Raw genomic sequence first — 23,518 nt, 5'->3', positions numbered from 1 at the left:
CAGGTGGCCACAGCAGGGTCCCCTGAGCACAGTTTGGGTCCACTGGGTTCTCATTATTTCTCAGCCTCCCTGAACACTGGAGAGCCCACAGTAGAAAAAAAATAGCTGATCAAAATGCATAAGAAAAGATATTTTTATTATCAGAAGGAAAATGTCTCTCAAAGAAATTTTTTAAAAATATCTTTTTGCCATTACCAGTGATAAAAGAAATGTTCACATATTGAGATATACGGAAGTCATTCTGACTTATACACGAGTCAGCTTGAATTTTATGCCAACTGAAATACCCGTTTGTGGCCAACCAAACATACATTCTATATCTGCTTTAGTTATTAGAGACAAGAGCACTTTGACCAGAAGGAAAGATAGTCCATGTTAAAAATAAAGATTAAGGGACTTAGTTGGTGGTCCAGTTGTTAGGACTCCGTGCTTGCAATGCAGGGGGCACCGGTTTGATCCCTGGTCAAGGAACTAAGATCCTGTATCCTGCAAGCAGATGTGGGGCAGGGGTGAGGGGTGCGGAGTGGGGAGATTAAATGCCTTCCTTCCTGGGACTCCAATGCTGGTCCTCCTTCCATGATAAGAGTCCTGTGCCAGGTGCCAAGGTCATGCTGACTGTACATGTGCTGATCTCTGTGGTGTTTTTTTTTTTCAATCTTGAAGAAATGTATCCCTGACTCATTTAATGTCCTTTGTTCTGACAAAGATATACGAAACTGTGCTGGAAACCATATATGTCCAGAGCAAGCTGCTCAGAGTAATCTGGGAAGGTATCTTTCTGGCTAGTCCTCAGTTTGCTCAAGTAAAACTCTTGCCTGTTCTTATTATTGTTTATTAATTGTCTTCATTGACACCAGAAAAATAACTCTTTCCTGTGGAAACCTAAGAATGTCAGATTATGAATTTCTACACTTGATTCTTTGAAAGCTATGTGACAGATGTTATATGATAATTCCTACAAAAAAATCAAGGGGATGACACAATCTATATTTCCCTTTTGTATTTAATTTTTAATTCCAAAACAGCAATGTGCTAGAAAGAGATGGCAAATCTGATTTTATATTCGATTCTAAAGAAAAAGAGTAACTAAATCTGCTCATTGGAGCTTTATTCTTTAATGGCTACTAAAACTTTGGAATAGTTTATTAGTCTCACAACACCCAGGGTCTACACTTAGATAAAAACTTCATTGCCAGGAGTTTCATAAGTTTGGTCCCAATGTCCTGGGTGGCCCCACTGGCTTTATTAAAACTTGAAAATCTTTCTGGCTAGTTCAAGGCTTTTCTTGCCCCCCGGAGGCTTCCTCTGGCTGCCGGGCTGCAGAAACTTCTTCACGGCCGGGAGACTGCTGACTCTGGTTTTCAGGCCCTGCAACGCACAAGAGCACAGCTCAGAGTGCAGCTAAAGACCACCCCGTCACTGACACAAGCCAGCAGGGACTCAGAGACCCTCCTAGACAAGGGCCAGCTGAGGCCCCTCCATCAACACCAGGAGGAGGCTGGACATGGACACCCAGTGAACCAGGAAGATGACGGCCCAATGGTGTTTTCCCCAGAGATGTCTTAGCACAAGGCTCCATTCAGCGTCCCAATCTTCCTACTTTTCAGTCCTGCAGGTTCACCCTCGAGTGCAGTGTGAGGAAGAGAAAAGTGTCAGATATCAGCACAGAGTAAGGCTCCAGATATCAAAACAAGAAGAGATAGCAGATGGGGCTGGAAGTAAAGACAGAAAACATGAAAGGTAATCTGTGAGGTCAGTCAGAACCAATCTGTCCTCATAGAGAGAGACTGGTAGAGAGAAATCAAGGTGTGAGAGAAGGAACAGGAACTGAGCGGAAGAAATGATACGGTGGGGACCCTAGCATTGCAGTCCCAGTGTTCAGAGAACAGATTCTGAGGTGGGGGGTGTGCGCACATCCCCACCCCTACCCCTCCACCGCCACCCCAGCCCCCCTCCCTCCCAGTCCAGGGCCGTGGGAGAGCTCACCTTCAGCAGAGGGAAGCTGGCCAAAAGGCTGGGGTCCAGCTCTTCCACATAATAGAGCAATTCAACCAGGTGGATGTCAGCTTTGCTCAGCTTGTTGCCCACAAGATAGGCTTGTCCGTGGCTCTTCAGCACCTGGCGAATGGAGGGGTCAGATCAGGAAGGCAGGTTCAGACAGCCTGGGCCCTGTTTCTCCCCTGCCCACCACCCAGCCCCACTTCCTCCTCTGCCCCTCACTGGGCGGGTGGGGACCCCAGACCTTCTTATCCCCCCAACTCAATGAGATGGGCCAGTTGAGTCCCTGCTGTTCCCTCCTCAACCCCAGTGGAAGCCAGACTATAATTTCCTTTTCCTGTTCCCTCCTCGCTGTGGCTGCCTTTCTTCTTCCACTGGACCAAGGGCTTAGCATCGTCTGCACCGTGTTGCTGTTGACCCCACATCCTGAAGCGTGCAGCCCTGAACTCCACAACATGACCCTTCATCCATCTCTCTCTTGCCTCTTTCTCTCTCTCTGTCCCTCTCATCTTGCTCCCTAGGGCAGTGACTCCAACTTTCTTAACAACCTTCTTCAACCCTGAGCAAACTATTTCAATCTATATTTCTCTTCTTTCCTGCTTCCTAATTTCCCAGTCTCTCTCTGGGGCCTGAGATAAACCTGGGTCAACTTGAAGTCCCTTCTCCCTTACTCCTGACTTGCACTGTGTTACAGTTCACATGCTACAATGTCTGGGGGTGAACTTCACTGATGACTTAACTCACTCTGTTATATAGCCAAAATCATGTGTTTGATTGACAGAGGAGAAATGTAGAGATAATCACACATGATTATGGAAACCAAAGCTTAATTCTGGTATCCACATGGTAGGTTCATATGAGTTCATTTTAAACTTTTCTACATGTATGAAATGTTTCATAATAATATGTTAGGGAAATATCTTACATTTATTAAAATATTCTAGCAATATGAAAATCATAATGTATAAAGAGCAAAATGCATATAGCACCACTAACTAAAGTAATAACATTTTGGCAAATACACTTTCAGATTATATATACATATAGAAGCACGGAGAGTTTCCCAGGTGGCTCAGTGGTAAAGAATCTGCCTGCAATGCAGGAGACTGGGATTTGATCCCTGGGTGGGGAAGATCTCCTGGAGAAGGAAATAGCAACCCACCCCAGTATTCTTGCCTGGGAAATCCCATGGACAGGGGAGCCTAGGGGTCCACAGTCCATGAGGGCACAAAGAGTTGGATATGACTGAGCAACTAAAAAAGAAAACAAAGCAAAAAATAGAAAATCATGGACAAATGGATAATCATTTGGAAAAGAATATAATAACATCAAAACATATTTTGTAGAATATAATTTTACTTATGCTATCACGGGGCCCTTTGTTTTCAAAGTACCCTCTGTCCGTCAGTGCTCATGCTCAGTTTTGTCCAACTCTTTGTGACCTCATGGACTGTAGCCTGCCAGGCTCCTCTGTATATGGTGTTTTCCAGGCAAGAATACTGGAGTGCATTGCCGTTTCCTCCTCTAGGCGAATCTTCTCGACCCATAAATCAAAGTACAGATGAACTCAAACTGCAATCATCAAAGAGCTTATCATCTTGTGAATGTTGCATTAACTCTTAGCACCTCAAGGGCCGGGAGGGTGTGCTTTCTGATTACTATTAAATTCTTTGCTCCTTGAATATGGCCAGATAAGCAAGCAATGAATTAACATTTGCTAAATAAATGAAAGAATGATCCTATGCTCTGTGTTAATCTTTATATATGTATGTAACCCTCCTGAATCTCTTAAAATCATTTTTTTTCTAGGTTAATCATTTTTGTTTAGCGTGATTTTAGGTAATTTTGATCTTGAAATGCTATTCTCTTCAAGAAGAAACATTAATTAAGATATATACTAGGCATAATGATGGAACATTATTTCCTTGGCTTTGCATGATCTCCTTCAAAAGTCTGAGAGCCATATCCCCAAAATTTGTGATTATTTTCTCCTGAAAATCTGTTCCTCTGACTCGTCCTCCCCAATACTGCCCCCATCTCTGTTTAGAAATATCTCATCCATCCCAGAAACACTTCCACATTCTCCTGGCAGGCACCGGCTCTCATGTCTCCCTAGACATGGTACCAGAATATTTTCTGATGTATTGCTGACATCGTGCTCTTCTTGGATCAAAGCCCCTACACTCTGTTCTGCAGGATCCATCTACCCCAGGCTCCCATGTAGCTCTCAGAACTTCCACAGCCCAAGCTCCAAGTAAAACCATGAAATTCCATTGAACAGAGAATTTCAAATTGGGTCTGAGTCAATAGAAATTATGCTGACAAATGATAATGTGTGTAAAACTGGTACAATTCTCTCTCAGAGTCAATTTTTAGAAAATGCCCTGAGAATCAGGATACTGCATTAGTATTCAGGAAGGTTCACAGAAGTGAAGGTCGATTCCCCAGCAACACCAGGCACTATCTTCCTTTGTCCTCTCGTCTCAATGTCAAAACCACTAAACAGCCCACTTACTTTTTCAAATGCAGGGAGATAACGGTTTGTTGTCCTTTCTCGGATCAGGGTCAACTTGGCATTCTTTTGATCAGGTGGGCACAGTGGCAAAAGCATGATCATTTCACTCAAGTCTGCAACACCCTCTGTGTACATATCAATCCTGAAAGACAAAATGGCCAAATTGCCAAATGTCTCCTGCCTTAGATTTTCTAGTTTAAGAATAGATAAGAATGGGGCATCAAAAGATAATAAAGGAATTCTCCACTGGGTACAATTTTCTAAGCCAGTCATGGAGTTACGATTTTTATTAATTTTAACATTTCATTCTAAAACAAGCCATCAAGGTAGACATAGGCAATATTTTGGTTATATGCATGATCAAATATAGGGACAAAGCACACTGGGGACCCATTCATAGAGGCATGAGAGAAATGGGTAAATCCCTGCAGGTAACCTCTGAGACCATACCCTGGTTTGCCCTCTCTGCTGTGACATAGCTATGCACAATTAGTGTGACGCATTAGCACCACCTCAGTCACATCTAGAGAGAGTCCTGCCACAGTGGTCCCAGGCATGTCCCTCTAGCTCTCCCTTTCTCATCCTGTTACACCACTAGGTCCATTTAGATGCCCAGTATCAGTAGTTCCTCTGGTTATTTCTGATAGAAATGATTCCACAACCTCCTCCATATATGATTGCCCGACTCTGGCCTCATTTGCATTTCTCAAGATGCCACCCAAAATATCCATTGAAATAGTACAATTCTTCATACAGTTTCTACAATGAAAATTCCAAATGATTTTGTTTTTGTTTTTGTTCCAAAAGAATTTCCTACAAGAGTTGTTCTTTGTTTGGTAATAAAAGCTTTATTGAAATACATTCACATAGCATTACTTTCATCCTTTAAATGGTACTATTCAGTACTTTTTAGTACATTCTGAAATCATCACCATGTTCTAATTCCAGAACTTTTTTTATTGTTTTATCCAAAAGGAAATCCAGTATCATTGATAGTCACTCCCCATTTCCTCAGATTTATAGCCTTAGGCAACCGCTCAACTATTATTTCTATTTCTATGGATTTGAATGTCAGGACATTTCATATATTTGGAATCACACAATATGTAGCCTTTTGTGTCTGGTGTCTTTCATTTAGTATTTTTCAAAGTTCATCCATGTTGTCACATACATCAGTTTTTCACTCCTGCGTCCGTGCCAAGTCACTTCAGTCGTCTCCGACTCTTTGCAACCCTATGGACTGGAGCCCACCAGGCTCCTCTGTCCATGGGATTTTCCAGGCAAGAATACTGGAGTGGGTTACCGTGGCCTACTCCACTTTACTCCTGTTCATGACTAAAACATTCCATCACAGGGATGTATCATTCTTTGTTCATCCATTCATCAGTTCTTGGATATTTTGTTTGTTTCCACTTTTTGAATATTATGAACACTGCACTTTTATGTTCAAGTTCGAGTGTGGATGTGTTTTGTTTCCTTTTTTTTTTTCACTATGAAGTTTATTGTGGGTAACTAAGAAACAGGCAGGAAAGACAGTGCAAACAATGGTCCACAGACAATTACAGCTGCACTTTGTTCTGCCAAAAGGGATCTAGGGGAATTTAAAGGGGTCAAAACTAAAAGTAGAACCTGACTACCAAGTGAGAAGCAAGTCTACACTGAAGGAACTGGTGGTTTTTCCTCCCCTGGGGGTCTCATGACCATTAACCTTCTGTGTCAACAAAATACATTCTTCCAGTTTTCTTATCAGATGAAGGCAGGGGTAAAAACTGATGGGGAACTCATCCAGCTGGGGCACATTCTTTGCTGGGAGGCTAAAGTGCAGCGTGCAGAAAGATGAGGGTGTAGCGTTGGTGACCTGAAAACGGGGGAGGGGGGCAAAACGGAATCAGTGTGGTCCAGCCACACATCCTCACAAATAATCCCGTGGAGCCGAAGACTAGGTTTCAGATAAAATAGTAAAGAGCAGGACGTGAATGAAAGTGTCTGAAGTCATGAGCTGTTTAATGATGAATCTGCGATGGGAGTGCTGGCCATTCCACCCCAGCACCTGTGCTCTTGACCACAGCGCTGTGCTCTCATGTTGCTACCCACTGGCAGGCATCATGCTGAACTTGAACTGTGAAACGTGAATGTGTCTTTGACTCTCTTGGGTGTATACCCAGAAGTGGAATTGCTGAGTCATATGGTAACTAACTTTTTGAGTAACTGCCAACAGTTCCTTACATGATTTTAGTATCAGTCAGGTTGTCCCATTGCAACAGAGAGGATTCCCCCCAGTTTTGCTTGTATTGAATAAATCTGGCTGCTTCAGACTTATATTAAAATGCTCCAGATGACTCTGGTGTCTTGAGTTATCCCCTTTGTTATCCACTGTTATCCCCCAAGTTATCCACTTTGTTATCCCCTGTCAAGTGACCAGTCCATAAAGAGGACTGATAAATTAAGCTCCTGGTTATCATTCTAACATTTCTGAAACTTAAGAATCAATTCCTTTAGATCTTCTTCTTCTCAGACTTTATCCTCTAGACAGACATTTTGTCCCTTGACTCTAGCTGTTGCTGGGCATCTAGTGTGAGCCTCTGGAGTCGAGGTTCCACCTTCCTCCCAGCTTAATAATTTACCCGTGTTTGGAATCCTTCGTCACTGTGCTGTACCCATGGACCACAACTTCTTACGTAAGCTCTTGATTCCACTCCAAGTCTACTCTTCTCTCCTCTTCACAGGTCCTTGCTGTACTAGAGCTCAGTTACACCATTAAGGTCTATAGCTGCTGTTGGTCATGATCCCCATGAACGCATCCTAATCGCTCAGGGAAACACCTAGGATTGTTCCTACTTATCCCTCATGAAAGAACGGAAAAAATACCGTACAAGGCTCTCTCCTTCATGTCTTTCCCATAGAGATCGTATTTGGTGGCAATGTAGTTGAGAATGGCTCTGGTCTGCACCAGCTTCATCCCATCAATTTCAACCATTGGCACTTGCTGGAACACTAAACTCCCATCTTTTGAAAGGAAAAAAGAAGAGAGAAATATTGGATGAATTACACCCTTTTAGGATGAAAAAAAATGTTGACATAACTGAAGATATAAATAGAAATACTAAAATGACCTGGTATAATTAAGCAGCGTGGCATTTTGTTTTTGGCTTCCCATAGTCCTCTTCCTGCTCAGTCTTTTATTTTTTTAACCCATTATTTCATTTATCTTTTTACTTGCCATTCAGATACATGGGCGATTCCTTCTAATTCTGAGTCTATTTGTCTTTAGGGATGTTTTAGAAAGAAGTTGGAAGAGGCTCCAATAGGGCCGCCACCTGGTTGCCAATGTGAATGAGAAGTTCTAAATAAGTCTCACATCATATAAGGCAGATTTTGAGAGATTTCTATGTGCAGGTCCCTTTTCCTGCTCGCTGAGTCTGCAATTTTGCTAGACTTGTCAAACTTGCCAGAAAAAAGGATTCATGGCAATTTCTGGGCCTTGTTTTCCCCTCTTCTCTCTGATGCATGTGTTTTCCTGACCTTTGGTGGGAGGGCTGTGTGGCATCCTGAACTGGTATGGTCACTCATGGTGCAGAAAAGCAGAGAGAGACCAGCAAGGGCATTCACAGGGCACTGGGGCTAGTTCCTTTAGCAAATACTAGAGTTCCAGCCCTTCCTAGTCCCAAGTGAGCTGCAAGACCTTCTCAAGGAGCCCCACCCTTACCTTTAACATTTCTTCCTTTCCTCTGACCCCATTCCTACCTTGCACACACAAGGCCTTGTTGGTATTCAAACCTCAACTTATGGCTGCTACTAGATCCTCCCATTAGAAGAATTCAGTTTCTTACCATGTCTTAACTTATCCAAATCTTCTGAGCTTTCTATAAGTTTCTCTTCAAACTGGAAAACAGAAACAGTCAATGAGTTTTTATTTCATTCTATAGCATTACTTAACTTGCATGGCCTCTGTCTGCTGCCCACTATGGAGACTGTAGGATTTCCAAGTTCGGCAGGGTGCACAGAGGACAGTGATCAAGGCCATTTGGAGATTTAGATTAGAGCCACCAAGATAAAAGTGTGGGTTGCAGCAAGTAACTGCTTATTATGCAGGTTAATTCACCTCTTCCCTGTCCCCACCTCTGTCAGTGATTAGGTAATGATTTGAGGGGAGGGGAAAGTCACTGGAGGGAAGGGACTGGGAAATTCTTCTAGTTATGGAGTTTTAACTAGTTTCTGGAAAGCCTTTCTCTCTCTGTGAAATCAGGACAGAAATTTGGGGTGTCCCCCAGCATGGGGTTTTCATGGGGTCACTGACTCCCAAGATGCTCCCACCAGGGACCTCTACTGTATCTTACTTCCCTCCATTCAATTTTTTATTTTAAAAAAGGATCTTGATGATGAAAAGTTTGAGAATTGGGAGGTTTCTAACTGAGGCTTCCTTGGTAGCTTAGACAGTAAAGAATTTGCCTGCAATGTAGGAGGCCTGGGTTCAATCCCTGGGTCAGAAAGACTCCCTGGAGAAGGAAACAGTAACCCACTCCAGTATTCTTGCCTGGTGAATTCCATGGACAAAGGAGCCTGGTGGGGTACAGTCCATGGGGTCGCAAAGAGTCGGACACAACTGAGTGACTAACACTTTCACTTTTACTTTCAACTGACTCAGTGAAACAGTTTATTGTGGATCTACATGATTCCACAGGGTTAGACCACACAGATAGGGAGGTGTGTGGGCAACAGTTCGCAAAGTGTCCAGTTCAAGACAACATGAGGGGTGGTGGGTGGTCACTGTGGGAAGGTGTCAGAGGAAGGATGGGACTTGGTGGTGGGCTGTTGCTTATGAGGCTGAGGGAGATGAATGGAGTTGTGAGGATCAGCCTCCGGGCCCAGAGAACCCAGAAGTCCTGACCAGTGGCCTCTGGTCAGCCTTGCCCCACACCCTCCTCCTTCGGGCTGGGCTGGACAAGAAGAGGCCTGGATGCTCTCAGTGTCTCCTCCTCTTCACTTCCTGTGCTGAACTCATCCTTCCCATGGACTCTGAACACATCCTTGAACCCCAAGGTTGGACCATAGCAAAAACAATTGGTTGTTGATTTATAGAAAATAAACAACCTAGAATGGTTCAGTTTGTTTTTCTGTGTACTTGTTTCTTCACACACTTGAGAACAGACCAAGCTAATGTCCAGCAATCAAGAAAGTATCATCTGAAGCTCCTTTGTAATCTGAGGCTAATACTTGGCTACTTGATGCAAAGAACTGACTCATTGGAAAAGACCCTCATGCTGGGAAAGATTGAAGGCAGGAGGAGAAGGGGGTGACGGAAGATGAGATGGTTGGATGGCATCACTGACTGGATGGACATGAATTGGAGTAAGCTCTGGGAGTTGGTGATGGATGGACAGGAAAGCCTAGAGTGCCGCAGTCCATGGGGTCGCAGAGAGTCGGACACGACTGAGTGACTGAACTCAACTGAATCTGAGGCTCAGGTAAATATGTTAGGAGGCTAAAGAAGCACAATAGAGGTTCTTTTGCAGGACCCCACCTCACCTGAGACCCTCCTTTACTGCTTGCTCTCCCCTAAGGGATCATATCTCCAGAGTTTCTCCATGATTCTGAGGTAGGTGATTGATGGGCCTCTGGGCTGGGCTACTGGTGTTTGTTAAATGGAATAAAGCTGATGCCTTGTTTTCACTCAAACACCAAGGACAGAGCCCTTGTCCTTGAAGCTGAGCTCTGCTGGAATAAAGAGATAAAGTGGCCACTCCTGAGGTCAAGGAAGACTTCCCTGTCTGCACATCCACAGGAAATCTCCTTGGGGTCAAAAATGGAGGGGGTGCCTTCACACAATGAATATGGACATGTACCCACAGGCATCTGCAGTGGGATTCATCTTAGCCAAAAGGTGCGTGCATCCCGGGGAGGGTCCTAGGACCAGACAGATATGAAAAAAGAAACAAGCTAATTGGCCAAAGGTAAACAAAGATCTGGAAGGACTGTCTTATATAAGTGATTTAATTCGCTCCTTTATTACGCTTCTCCTGATTAGAGAGGACACCTATACATTTTCTTTCTAGGTGTGTATTTCTGCCTTGCTTCTGTCTTAAATAAACTGCTTCTCCGTGTGCTCTCCTATATGCTGTTCTCCCATAAACCTTGCACCTGTTTTTACGGTTTTCGCCTCCTTGAAACATTCTTGCTTTCAAATGGAGAAAAGAGCCGGGGCTACTTTGCTTTTAGCCTCTAGCCCCTGGTGGTCTAGTGATAAGTATTCCTGGTTGAGTTCCTGGGCAGGGAACTAAGATCTCTCTTCAGTATGGCAGTCTCTCCGAAATCATTTGATGAGAAACCCGGGAGTTCAAGGTGAACTGCTGCTGCTGCTAAGTCGCTTCAGTCGTGTCCAACTCTGTGTGACCCCATAGATGGCAGCCCACCAGGCTCCCCTGTCCCTGGGATTCTCCAGGCAAGAACACTGGAGTAGGTTGCAAGGTGAACTGCAGATCTTGCTAAAACTAGTGGCTGGAGACTCCTGACTTTCACTCTGTCTTCCACGGTGCTGGGATTTTCTTTCCCACCTTAGTTGCACAGCAAGGTTTCTTTTTTACCTAATTCTTTAAAATCCTCTTGGGTAAAGACTACCTGAAGTCTTGCGGCTGCCAAGCCCATACTTGACCGCTGCGGCGCTTTCCACTTTAGCCAACTCCGGTTCCTCCAGGAGTTCCCCTTCACTCCAGGCCTTGGCAACCCACAGGCTGGGACAGACTACTTATTGAGCAGGCCAGTTCCAATCAGCCTACATCCTGGGCAGTATCTGCCATCTCTAAAGCTTAAGGGAAAGCCTGCAACCACTATGTGCTGGTCCACATTTCCTCTCCAGGTATGAAAGGAGGACACCTTGCTTAAGGTGCCAAGGACAACTGGAGACTGCTGGTTAAAAATCAGTGGGGGCTAGGGGATGCCTCAAACCCTGTCAAGGAATAAGGTCAAAGTAAATTCAGGGGACGCTCTGAATCCCCTTCAGGTGTCTCCTAAATGTACAGAGGATGGTGCATTACGTAGCTAGAAGCTGTCTCTGTTCTGGGTTGCAGGTTATTCAATATAGGAGGATCCCTTTCTAAGCCAGAAGAAACACCTCTGGAATGTATCCTTAAGAACTAGCAAGTTTTTACTGAAACAGTGCCTGGCCTTTATGTAAATTGGAGGATGAGGAAAATGGCCTGAAAATGAATCTCTTACAATTCAATTTTTATCGCCACAGGATGAGATAACGGATTGCTTCCTTATGTTCAAGTTTTCAAAGCCTTTTATCATAATTCTGCTCTATGTGGCTACTATAATGAGAAAAAACTCTCCTAACATTCTAAACGATCTCCTTCTAACTTCTCCCAACTCTCGCGGGGGGGTGGGGGAACGACCAAGCTTCTCCCACCCCTACATGTTCCCTTACTTTTCCAGATCTTTCTGAGCAAACTAAGACCCCTACGTCCTCAGAAGAATAAACCTTTCTGGAACAACATTTGTCAGCCAGTCTGCCCCTATTATTAAGACCAATTTGACACTATTTGGCCTATATTTTAGCTATGAAACTATGACTACAAAAAAAAAAAGGAAAGATGATTTTTCTTGACAGTATGACCACAAAATTTGTTAAAACAAGACTTTTTTTTTTAAATTGAAAAACTAGCTCTCATGTGCAATTAGAAAAAGCTAACTTGCAGGAGTAATTTTTTTTTTTTTTTTCCAAAATTCTGACCCTGAGAGAATAAAAATATGCCTAGGAAAAAGCTATATCAACTCTTACCATGTCCTTGAGATACAAACACAGCCCACTTTGCCTGAGACTTTGGCCTTGGGTTAAGTAGAACTTCAAGCCAAGGGAGAAAAAAAAGGAGGCAAAGAGACATTTTAAATCTCAAGCAGAAAACTATGGGATCTCTGTCTGTCTGGATTTATGTATGTCAGGTAAATGAAAAAAAGACTGTCTCCTGATATATACAGAAATCTCAAACTATTTTGAAAACCTGTAGAAGAGAGAAATCCAGCTGGGCAAATCTGATAGCAGGCCTTTGGCACGGCTTTCTTGGCCTTGAGAGCCTTTGGGGAATTTATTCTGAGACTCTTTCTGAGGAGTTACACCCAGAGTCAGCATTAAATACCTTACATAGTCAAGGGACCAAACATTTTATTTTTTAAAATCTATTATTATTATTTTCAATGGTTATCTTTAATTTTAAAATTTATTCATTTAACTTTTGGTTGTGCTGGATCTTCGTCGTTGCACATGGGCTTTCTTTAATTGCAGCAAGTGGGGGCTACTTCTTGTGGGGTTATGCAGGCTTTTCATTGCAGGGTCTTCTCACATTGTGGAGCACAGGCTCTAAGGTGCACGGGGTTTAGTAGTTGAGGCACACAGGCTCAGCAGTTGTGGTGCACAAGCTTAGTTGCTCCATGACATATGAGAACTTCCCAGACCAGGGACTGAACCCGTGTCCTCTGCATTAGCAGGCAGATTCTTATTCCACCAGGGAAGCCCTGGCTATCTTTACTTTTAATATTTATTTTTATTCATTTGTTTGTTTGGCTGTGCCAGGTCTTATTTGCGGCATGTGCGATCTTTAGTTGCAGCACTGAACCACCAGGGAAGTCACCAAATTTATCTTAAAAATGAATTCGTCTTGGCAGTGTTTGGTAAAAATGAGGGTAATTTTAGAAAAAAATCCTTTCACTAAATATGAAATCCTTAAGTCATGTCTGACTGTTTGTGGCACTGTGGACCGTAGCATCAGGGTCTTTTCCAATGAATACCAGGTGGCGCTAGTGGTAAAGAACCCACCTGCCAATGCAGGAGACAGAAGAGATGCTGGTTTGATCCCTGGGTCAGGAAGATCCCCTGGAGGAGGGCCTGGCAACCCATTCCAGTATTCTTGCCTGGAGAATTCCTTGGACAGAGGAGCCTGGTAGGCATAGTCCATAGGGTTTCAAAGAGTCGTACATGACTGAAATGACTTAGCATCCATGCATGGCCTCTAGAGGTATCACTGAGGAAAACACTTGTTCAGCTCTGTGAGACCCCATGGGCTGCAGCACATCAGGCTTCTCTGTCCTTCACTGTATCCCGGAGTTTGCTCAGTCTCATGCCCACTGAGTCGATGATGCCCTCCAGCCATCTCATCGTCTGTCGCCCACTTCTCCCCCCACCTTGGCAGGGGGTTTGTTTACCACTAGCACCATCAACAGTCCTGCATTTGCTCCTGGGAGTGTGGTGTTCTAACACTATAAAATGCCTGGGGGTGCTCGTGGATGCTCCCATCTCTCTCTTAATCACCCTCTTGCTTGTTTGCATCCTCACTAGAGTGCAAGCTGCCTGAGGGCAAGGACTGCGTCTGTCTCATTCGTTTCTGTATCCCCAGAACTTAGTACAGAGCCTGGCACAAAAGTGAAAGTGCACGTGACTCAGTCGTGTCTGACTCTTTGTGACCCCATGGACTATACATTAGTCCACGGAATTCTCCAGGCCAGATTACTGGAGTGGGTAGCTGTTCCCTTCTCCAGAGGATCCTCCCAACCCAGGGGTCAAACCCAGGTCTCCCACACTGCAGGCAGATTCTTTACCAGCTGAGCCACCAGGAAGGCCCAAGAATACTGGAGTGGGTAGCCTATCCCTTCTCCAGCAGATCTTCCCGAACCAGGAATCAACCTGGGGTTTCCTGCATTGCAGGCAGATTCTTTACCAGCTGAGCTACCAGGGAAGCCCTAAAGTACTCCCACCCAAAATTATTGCTGAGTGAATATATTAAATCTTGTCAAGTGGTTTGTTACAGTTGGCTCATTCCCATATTTGTGATTATATCTTAACCTTAATTTCATGTATTTTTCTATTTTCTATTACATACAGTTTTCTATTCTATTTATTTCTATTTCTATTTTCTATTCTATTTCTATTTATTTTCTATTTATTTCTATTTCTATTCTATTTCTATTTGTTCTATTTCTATTTTCTATTCTGGGCTTCCTTGGTGGCTCAGAGGTTAAAGCGTCTCCCTGGAATTCAGGAGACCTGGGTTCGATCCTTGGGTCGGGAAAATCCTCTGGAGAAGGAAATGGCAACCCACTCCAGTACTCTTGCCTGGAGAATCCCATGGAGGGAGGAGACTGGTAGGCTACAGTCCATGGGGTCGCAAATTCTATTCTATTTCTATCTATTTTATATTACATACAGTTTTTCTTTTATTGTGGGGATTTTTAGCATGTACAAAAATTTAAAAAAATACAGTGTTTCTCATATCCTTCAACAGCATCAATAATTATCAACTCAAGCCAGTCCTGTGTCATCTATATGCCCATCCACATTCCCCTTTATGTAAAAATGGAGCAGATTCTAGGTATCATATCATGTATACTTCATGCATATTTCTAAATCAAAAGAACTATTTTGAACATAATAATAAACCTAAAAATTACACCTAAAATACTAACAATAATTCTTTAATAACATATTCAATCAACAATCAAGTTTCTACTTGAACTGTGTCATAAATAATATTTACTGTTTGTTAAAATGAAATCCAAGTAGGTTTCATGCAGTTGGACTAGTTGATGTGTCTTTTCAAATTAAAAAAAAAAAGTGTTTCTATGCTCTTCCACGGGCAGGATTATTTACATTTTCATTTGGTCAGATCAGTCCATTTCTTTCTTAATCTGCAGCTATTTTTATGCAATGCAAAATCATACTCAGATCCTTTAATGCGGAGGTCTGGCTCATGTGAGAAAGTGCTTTGATAGTCAACAGCAATCCAAGTAAAGAGGACCTACCTCCACTCCAGCTGCAGCCAGGAGCCACCGGATGGCCTCCATCCTGCCTCGGGCATCGAAATAGTGAAGCTTGGGCTTCCCTGCCATAATAGCAGTTCTTCACTTCCCGTGAACCTGGATGAATTAGACCACAGAGGCAAACTGTGCTTTACAATGTCCAGTCCATTTGAACAGAAGGGGTAGCATCTGCCTTTTCATGGCAGCATTGGAACAGTCCCATGTGGTTCTTCCTTGGTCTAAATTCTCACCTATCAATGGGTGTCATTGTGAAGTTGCACCAAACCACGTCTCAGATTGCATCTGTCCTCTCTCAGAGGACTTAAATAGAGCAGGGGCTTAATCTTGCTCAGCTGTCACCTGGGACTGGTGAGGGGACTTGAAACCAGGAAACTTCACTGACAGAGAGGAGCAGGGAGCCGGGCCGGTCCTTGACTGGCAGGTGGTCTTGTTCAAAAGCATTAACTGTGTCTGAATCCCGCCCTGACGGTCCCTAAACCTTCTAAATTCTCTCCACAGAAGACAAAACTCTTTCCTTTTTTCTTATTGGAATTCTGTATGTTCTTCACTGCTGGATGAATTTTATTTTATGATCTAGAGAAAGAGATGCCAGGGCCCTACCTTTTAGTACACGGAAAGGAACTAGCATACGTTTAGTGTCTATCACATAGTGGGCATTTTCTCATTTTTATCCTCATTCCACCTTCACAGAAATTATTTGAGGTACATTCTGACTAAAGTAAGCAGTGAGCCCATTTGATTGTACCTTGTTTTTAAAACTGTTTTAAAAAGTTGGGACATATTTGCTTTACAATGTTGTGTTGGTTTCTGCTGTACAACATCTTGAGTTAGCTATATGCATACACGTCTATCCTCTCTCTCTTGAGCTTCCCTCCCACCCCTCTAGGTCGTCACAGACACCAGGCGGACTTCCCTGTGCTACGACAGCATCCCACTAGCTGTCTATTTTACACAAGCTAGTGTACGTGTGCCAGTGCCTCTCTCTAAACCTGGCCCACCACCCCTTCCCCTCCTGTGTCCACAGGTCTGTCTCTACATCTGTGTCTCTATTCCTGCCCTGCAAATAGGTTCACTGGTACCATTTTTCTAGATTCCATATATATTCATTAACATATATTTGTTTTTCTCCTTCTAACTTACCTCACTCTGTATGAAAGACTACAAATGACCCAATTCCATTCCTTTCTATGGCTGAGTAATATCCCGTTGTATATATATGTACCACATCATCTTTATCCATTCATTCCTCAATGAATGTTCCAGTTCAGTTCAGCTCAGTTCGTCACTCAGTCGTGTCCAACTCTTTCCGACCCCATGAACCGCAGCACGCCAGGCCTCCCTGTCCATCATCAACTCCTGGAGTTTACCCAAACCCGTGTCCATAGTGTCGGTGATGCCATCCAACCATCTCATCCTCTGTCGTCCCCTTCTCCTCCTGCCCTCAATTTTTCCCAGCATCAGGGTCTTTTCCAGTGAGTCAGCTCTTCTCATCAGGTGGCCAAAGTATTGGAGTTTCAGCCTCAACATCAGTCCTTCCAATGAACACCCAGAACTGATCTCCTTTAGGATGGACTGGTTGGATCTCCTTGCAGTCCAAGGGACTCTCAAGAGTCTTCTCCAACACCACAGTTCAAAAGCATCAATTCTTCGGTGCTCAGCTTTCTTTATAGTCCAACTCTCATATCCATACATGACCACTGGAAAAACCATAGCCTTGACTAGACGGACCTTTGTTGGCAAAGTAATGTCTCTGCTTTTTAATATGCTGTCTAGGTTGGTCATAACTTTCCTTCCAAGGAGTAAGCATGGCTGCAATCACCATCTGCAGTGATTTTGGAGCCCAGAAAAATAAAGTCAGCCACTGTTTCCACTGTTTCCCCATCTATTTGCCATGAAGTGATCGGACCAGATGCCATGATCTTAGTTTTCTAAATGTTGAGCTTTAAGCCAACTTTTTCACTCTCCTCTTTCACTTTCATCCAGAGTTTAGGTTGCTTCCAAGCCCTGTCTATTGTAAATAGTGCTGGAGTGAACATGGGGGTGCATGAGCCTTTTGAAATTATGGTTTTCTCAGGGCATACACCTACGAATGGTATTGCTGAGTCACATGGTAGTTTTAATTTTAGTTTTTTAAGGAAACTCCATTCTGTTCTCTATAGTGGTTCTATGAAGGCACTTTTATTTGACATCAGTGTCTTGGGATTTTGTTATACCAGTGTGTGCCAATGATGGATTGTGGCCCACTGCGGATTGTGAAATTAACACAGCAGGTTCTGAGTAGTGTCTTTCAACTGCTATATAATAGTAAATATGAGGGTGTATCATATACAATTATAGAAAGCACTTTTTGCTAAAACTTTCATTTGAATTACAAAACCATGTACAACTCCCCTTGTCCTTGTTCTTGAAATAAAATGCTGACTCGAGTTAACCGCTGGGAAATGTGAAGATGTGAGAACAAAGAATAGCTGTTGGGCTGGGGAACTGGTAACAATTTAGACTATAAATCTGCTACATAACAGAATCACCCAGCTCACAGCTCCCTGAAAGATATAGATAAAGGCCTGACACATATTCCTAAATTGGTTTTACAAGAAGCAGATCTCCTCCAGATGAAAATTGCTGACCACAGGAACATAGACCCTAGACTGGTTGAAACCAGAAGATTGACGATGCTTGAAACTTCACCTTGATGCCAATCAATCTGAGAATTATCCATGAGCTGATCACATCCTGCTCCCTGAACACTATAAATCTCCTCACTACCCCATCCAGGGTGGGTCACAGTCTTGAGGGCATTAGCAATAAAAGCTACTCTTTTCTACTTCCTCCAAAACTCTGTCTCTGCATTGGCACCAGTGAACAGAGGCTGAGTTTTGGCAACAGATACATTTGTCGTGTGAGCGTCTGTAACAGCGAAGCCAAACCTGCCTTCGCACTGGGTCTATTCCTTTAGCTCTAACCTTTGTGCTCTGTAGCCTTTGCTTAGTCATGCTGGCTCTGCACTTCTTGTAAAAGAATGCTACCTATAGCCTGAAATACATAGGATAGCCCATTTTCAAAGTCTTTTCCTTCATATAAAGATAAAAGTCTTTGCCTCTATATAAGGATAAAACAATTGCAAAACAAAGAATAACATTTGCCTTGTTGGAGGTTTATAGAAACATTATGATCAGACCTATGTGGATGGTTGGAAGAACAAAGAATTCACATCCTGTGTCATTTTGAGTCTGGCTGACAACAAGAAATTTGCAACCACCAGCCACATAACTCTCCCCTTTTAGTATAAGCTTGACTTCTAACACAGGTTAGATGTTTCTTTGGGACTCTAGTCCACCATCTTTTCAGTCTGCTGGCTCTCCCAATAAAATCCCAGGCCTTGCCTCAACACCTCATTTCTCTATTTAATGAGAATGAATGGCTGTGTGGTGAGCAGTATGAACCGGGACTCAGTAATGTGTCAGTATGTGATTGTGTGGTCTGGGTTGTAAAATGTAAGAGACACTTGTGACTGGGACCAGCCAAAGAAGTCTGGTAGATGTTGCTCTAGTCTAAGCTGTCTGCACTAGTGACATTTGGGGTTGGATCCTTCTTTGTTGTCCTGTCATCAGAGGATGGTTACTTAACATCATCCCCAGGAGCTGCCAGTAGCATAGTGCTCCTGTCCCCAACATGGCTGGGTGAGTTCAGCAGTGGTCTTGGGAAAGTTTTATCAGTGATGACAGTACAGAAACACAGGAGTCATTTAAAAGCAAGGATTTGATTGCTTAGACTTAGGGAGGGACAATTTCAGTCCCATTTTTAGTCAACAGACCTCTGGCCAAAAAAAAAAAAAATTTTTTTTTTTAAATTCTTGTGAGATTTTGTGGTTGTTGAATCTTTAGCAGAGAAGTCCTTGCACAATAGTTATGTTTCAAAAAAGGCGTGTGAAACTGGTACCCTGTAACTTACAAGGCCCATAAGGTAGAAACAAAATGATACGCCAAGAATACCAGCTTACTTAGCAGAGTAACTACAGATATGGAGGCAACTTGATGACAGCCTCTCCAGCTGAGCACTGCCCACTCACACTGACCAACTAGGATGACTGACAGTCAACTTTAGAAGTCACATGCTGAAAATATGCCATGCTTGCACAGAGAACTCTTAAAACTTGCATTGAAACTTACACTTACTGTACACTAACCATTTCTGAGCGCTCCCCCTGCCCACTTGCTTCTTACTCCTAAGATAAATATGCCACTCAAAAAGGATCAGGAAGACAGATCTTAGCATTGCTTCCTGTCTCCTTGCTTAGCTGACCTACTATAAAGCCTTTATTGTTGCTGTTGAAAAAGACCATTGCCCCAGTATTTGGTCTTTCTCTTGGGACAAGGAGCTCACTTGCTTGGTAACAAAACTTGAGTTTTCTGTCAAAATAGTTTAAACATTCCAGAAGCCCTTTATTTATTTGTGCATCTATTTTCTTCATGGACACCTTGTTTTTGGCTGACACATGATGTATTTCTTCTTTTTAACAAATTTCCTTCAAGCTTCCTCCCCTAAGGCCCCTTCTGCAGTTTCAGGTATCAAGAGAGAATGGCTGGTGGGAAACAAGATAGGAGCCTGATGTGGAACCTGCTTTTAAAGGGTTTAAATTAAGTCAGAAGAACAGGTGTGTCGACAACCTACCATGCACAAAGAGCCCAACGGTGACTTCATTTTAATTGGTTCTGAGCCAAGGATCATGATTCTAGAAATCAAGCAAGTCAGAGCAAGAAGAGTGAAGCCTGAGAAAGCACAGGCTGCTGTGCCCTGCCTGGGTCGGCTCCACCTTCACAGGAGCATCATCCAGGCTGTGACTTTTCCATCCCTCCCTACCCTACATCAGGGGTGCTCCTCATTTTTGTCTAAAACCTATTCACAGACATTACAAGTGCTTGTTCTTCATTTCTATTTCCAAATCTTCTCCCTTGGGCTTATTTCATTTTTTTTTTTTTTCCCCTGTGAATTCTCTTTTGCCCTGGAAGCTCCAACCTCACTGTGATTTTGCAGGGTCTTTGAGATTCTGAGGCTTCTGTGTATGAGACATTTGTTTTATTCTTTTTAAGTTGGCATTTCTGCTGACTCCCATTATGTTGCATCCTACCTACTGGGGGCCTTCCCTGGTGGCTCAGATGGTAAAGCGTCTGCCTACAATGTGGGAGACCCGTGTTCGATCCCTGGGTCAGAAAAATCCACTGGGGAAGGAAATGGCAACCCACTCCAGTACTCTTGCCTGGAAAAGTTCATGGGCAGAAGAGCCTGGCAGGCTACAGTCCATGGGGTCACAAAGAGTCAGACATGGCTGAGCCATTTCACTTGCACCTACTGACTTCATGTGCATTTTAGAAACCAGCTCTGTGCTCCACTGCTGTACCTAGCTCTTCCCTCAAGACTTCTCGAGGTATAGAGCTAGAAGTCAGCTAGCCACTCCTCCAAGTGCGTAATTGATACACTGTACCCCAGAGAGAGCATGTGTTGGCCAACTATTGAGTTAGTGATGAAGTCTGGATTAGATCTTAGTCCTCCTGACAGACAGCCTAGTTTCTTCCTATTGTATCTATTTTGTTATTGAATTTTCACAGCCTGCAGAAATTTCAGTTTCTGTGCCCCCACTAACCTGTGAGCTGTCAGGAAGTAGTGACATCATCATAGTTTTTAACACAAGACATTGCTCAAAATTCAACAAACCTTCTGTGTAACGTGGCATGATTAGACAGCCCAAGAACCACACATGTGTTCTTCAGCATTTCCCTTAGAGGACTTGCAATTTTGCAATTCAGTAGTTTAGAACAATTAAATAATGAACTTGGATCATGATCATAAAGTAATCAATCCTACTTACAAAACCCAACATTGTGCTGTTTAAACATGACTATCAAAACACTAAAACTCTCCCACAAACTGAAAACCTAATGACTGTGCAAAAAAATTGGGCAAGTGCTTTGGCAGGGCAGCCAGGAGAATATTTAAGTTGGCAAGTAGACAGAATTTGCAAATTATCTGTTGGGCTGGAAATAGGGCAGTTCAAGAGAAGGGCATTATTTTCTTGAATTGCCTGAGAAATAAATCCACATGCACTTGCCTTACTATCCAAATAGCCCTATGCGTTTAGATTCACTTGCAATTTTGAATCTTTTCTTCCTAAGAAACTGTGCCCAGGCTTTGGTCCCTATTATTGAACACGAAGAAGGAGGTGGAGGTGGAGGAGAAGAAGGGAAAGCAGCAAGCTACTCTGTGCTCAGTCATAAACTAACTCATACAAGCAACAAGCTCACGGTGGGCGAATCAGCTTTGGAGGTGCAAATTCAGATTTTGACCCACCGCCATTGATGACTGACTTCCCAACAGGAGCTGCCAGTTCAAGTGACAAGCAACCAATCACATACATTTTCTCCTCATTGCTCGAGTGGGATTCCCCAAATGTGTGACTCTGCCAAATTCCAGTCCAGCAAAATTGTGTGATTTCCATATGAATCACACTGATACACCATCTAGTCCAGAGAAGGCAACTCTAACATAAGCTCACAGATCCCTCCCAACACTAATGTGTTTGCATTTTCAAACTGCTCTTAGTAACACTCTTATTTTCCCCAAATCATCAAATTCTCTGCCCTCACTTTCTAAATTCTTGATTATTATTTTCCTCTAAAGACATGTCCTTGAGGAACTAATAAACAACACTTGAATCATCTCCTGAGCACACCAAGAAAATGCAATAACGCCAGGTACCCACATAAAATAACAAATTGAAAAATATTTTCCTCCTGAAACAGACATGAGAAACTATATGAAGATGATAAGGTCAGTACCAACCTAATAAAAGTCCTGCTGCCTCTCTGCTCAGTTCCTCGATGCCAATCCTTAGGTGTACACTAGATGCTTTAATAATTTAACAACCAGCCCCCGCTTTGGTGGGGTGGGTGGGTCCAATAGGGAATAGCCCCACACAGTTGACCAGGCTGGCAGAACATTCCGTACATGCCACAAAGAAAATGATAAATCAACAATGTTCCATTTCAAGGTGATCCATAAATGCACACACAGAGATTCTAGATTTATTTGGCTGTCCAGCAGACAGGTGGGGACCACGCTTTCATGAAATGGGATGCCAAGTTTCTGGCAGATGGAAGAATCTTGGAGGGAGAGGGAGAGTGTACATAAGAGGGTGATGGCAGAAATGAGGATATGGTCGAGAGAATAGGGAGAGAGCAATCTAAAGTGGTAAAAAGAACTACATGAGGAATGGTATTGCAACCCCAATTGTATACACCCCCAAATAACCTTCCCAGTTTGTCCTCGCTCTGGGTGGGAGGGCTCCAGGTGGTGGGAGGGCTCCCTGCATCACCTGGGTCATTTTCAGACCGTTCTTTTCTTGACTGCACCTTGGCTTTTCTCTCCAGCCCCAGGGTCTTTGCATATACTGTTTCTTCTGCTTGGAACACCCAATTCCCGTGTGTCCTCTAATATATTAATTTTTTTGTTTGTTTGTTTTTGAAGTTTTTCTAAACATCCCACTATAGTTGATTTACGATGTCATATTAGTTTCAGGTGCACAGCATAGTGGTTCTATATTTTTATAGGTTATACCCTGTTTAAAGCAATTATTATCATATCATAATTTCAACCTTATGTGTTTAATATCTGCTTTCCCCCTGTGAACTGTGAACTCCTTGAGGACAAGACTGCCAAAGGCTTAACTACAGTGCCTGGCACATGAAAGGGACTTCATCAATATACATAAAATACATCTTTTTCTTTTTGTGGGCTTGCCTCGCAGCTTCTGGAATTTTAGTTCTCTGAACAGGGATTAAACCTGGGCCCTTAGCAGTGAGAGCATGGAATCCTAACCACTGGAGCACCAGGGAATTCCCATAATTTATATTTTCCTAGTGGAAAAATTCTAACATATGTAAATGTAGAAAAGAGTTATAAGGAGCTTTGACATACCCATCACCTTGCTTTAACAATTGTTAGCAATAGTTGGATGCAAACTGCAGGTTTCATTTTTGTCTAATCAATACATGATTTAATATGTATCTTTTAAGCTTTGGAGAAATTATTTACATTACAGAAAAATTGCAAAAATGGTACAGAGTTTCCAAATACCCTTTACCCAGTCTCCTCTGACGTTAAATCTCACATGACCACATGACTGTTCATGGTGCAGGCCAGGGA

At 43.1% G+C, this 23,518-nt stretch overlaps 1 protein-coding gene across 1 annotated transcript; it reads right to left on the bottom strand.

Moving 5' to 3' along the window:
- LOC102174444 (glutathione S-transferase A2) lies at positions 116 to 22,206 on the bottom strand. The gene is made up of 7 exons (XM_005696425.3): positions 22,157 to 22,206; positions 15,302 to 15,415; positions 8,344 to 8,395; positions 7,387 to 7,519; positions 4,514 to 4,655; positions 1,987 to 2,118; positions 116 to 1,368 (listed from the first exon to the last, which is right to left on the bottom strand). Exons 2-7 carry the CDS (start codon positions 15,386 to 15,388, stop codon positions 1,246 to 1,248), a joined length of 669 nt encoding a protein of 222 aa, XP_005696482.2. The 5' UTR covers positions 15,389 to 15,415; positions 22,157 to 22,206; the 3' UTR covers positions 116 to 1,245.

The sequence above is a fragment of the Capra hircus genome, chromosome 23 (genome assembly GCF_001704415.2).
Source record: "Capra hircus breed San Clemente chromosome 23, ASM170441v1, whole genome shotgun sequence".
Taxonomy (NCBI): domain Eukaryota; kingdom Metazoa; phylum Chordata; class Mammalia; order Artiodactyla; family Bovidae; genus Capra; species Capra hircus.
Note: the sequence above shows the minus strand (reverse complement) of the source record. Positions and strands in the feature narration are given on the sequence as shown.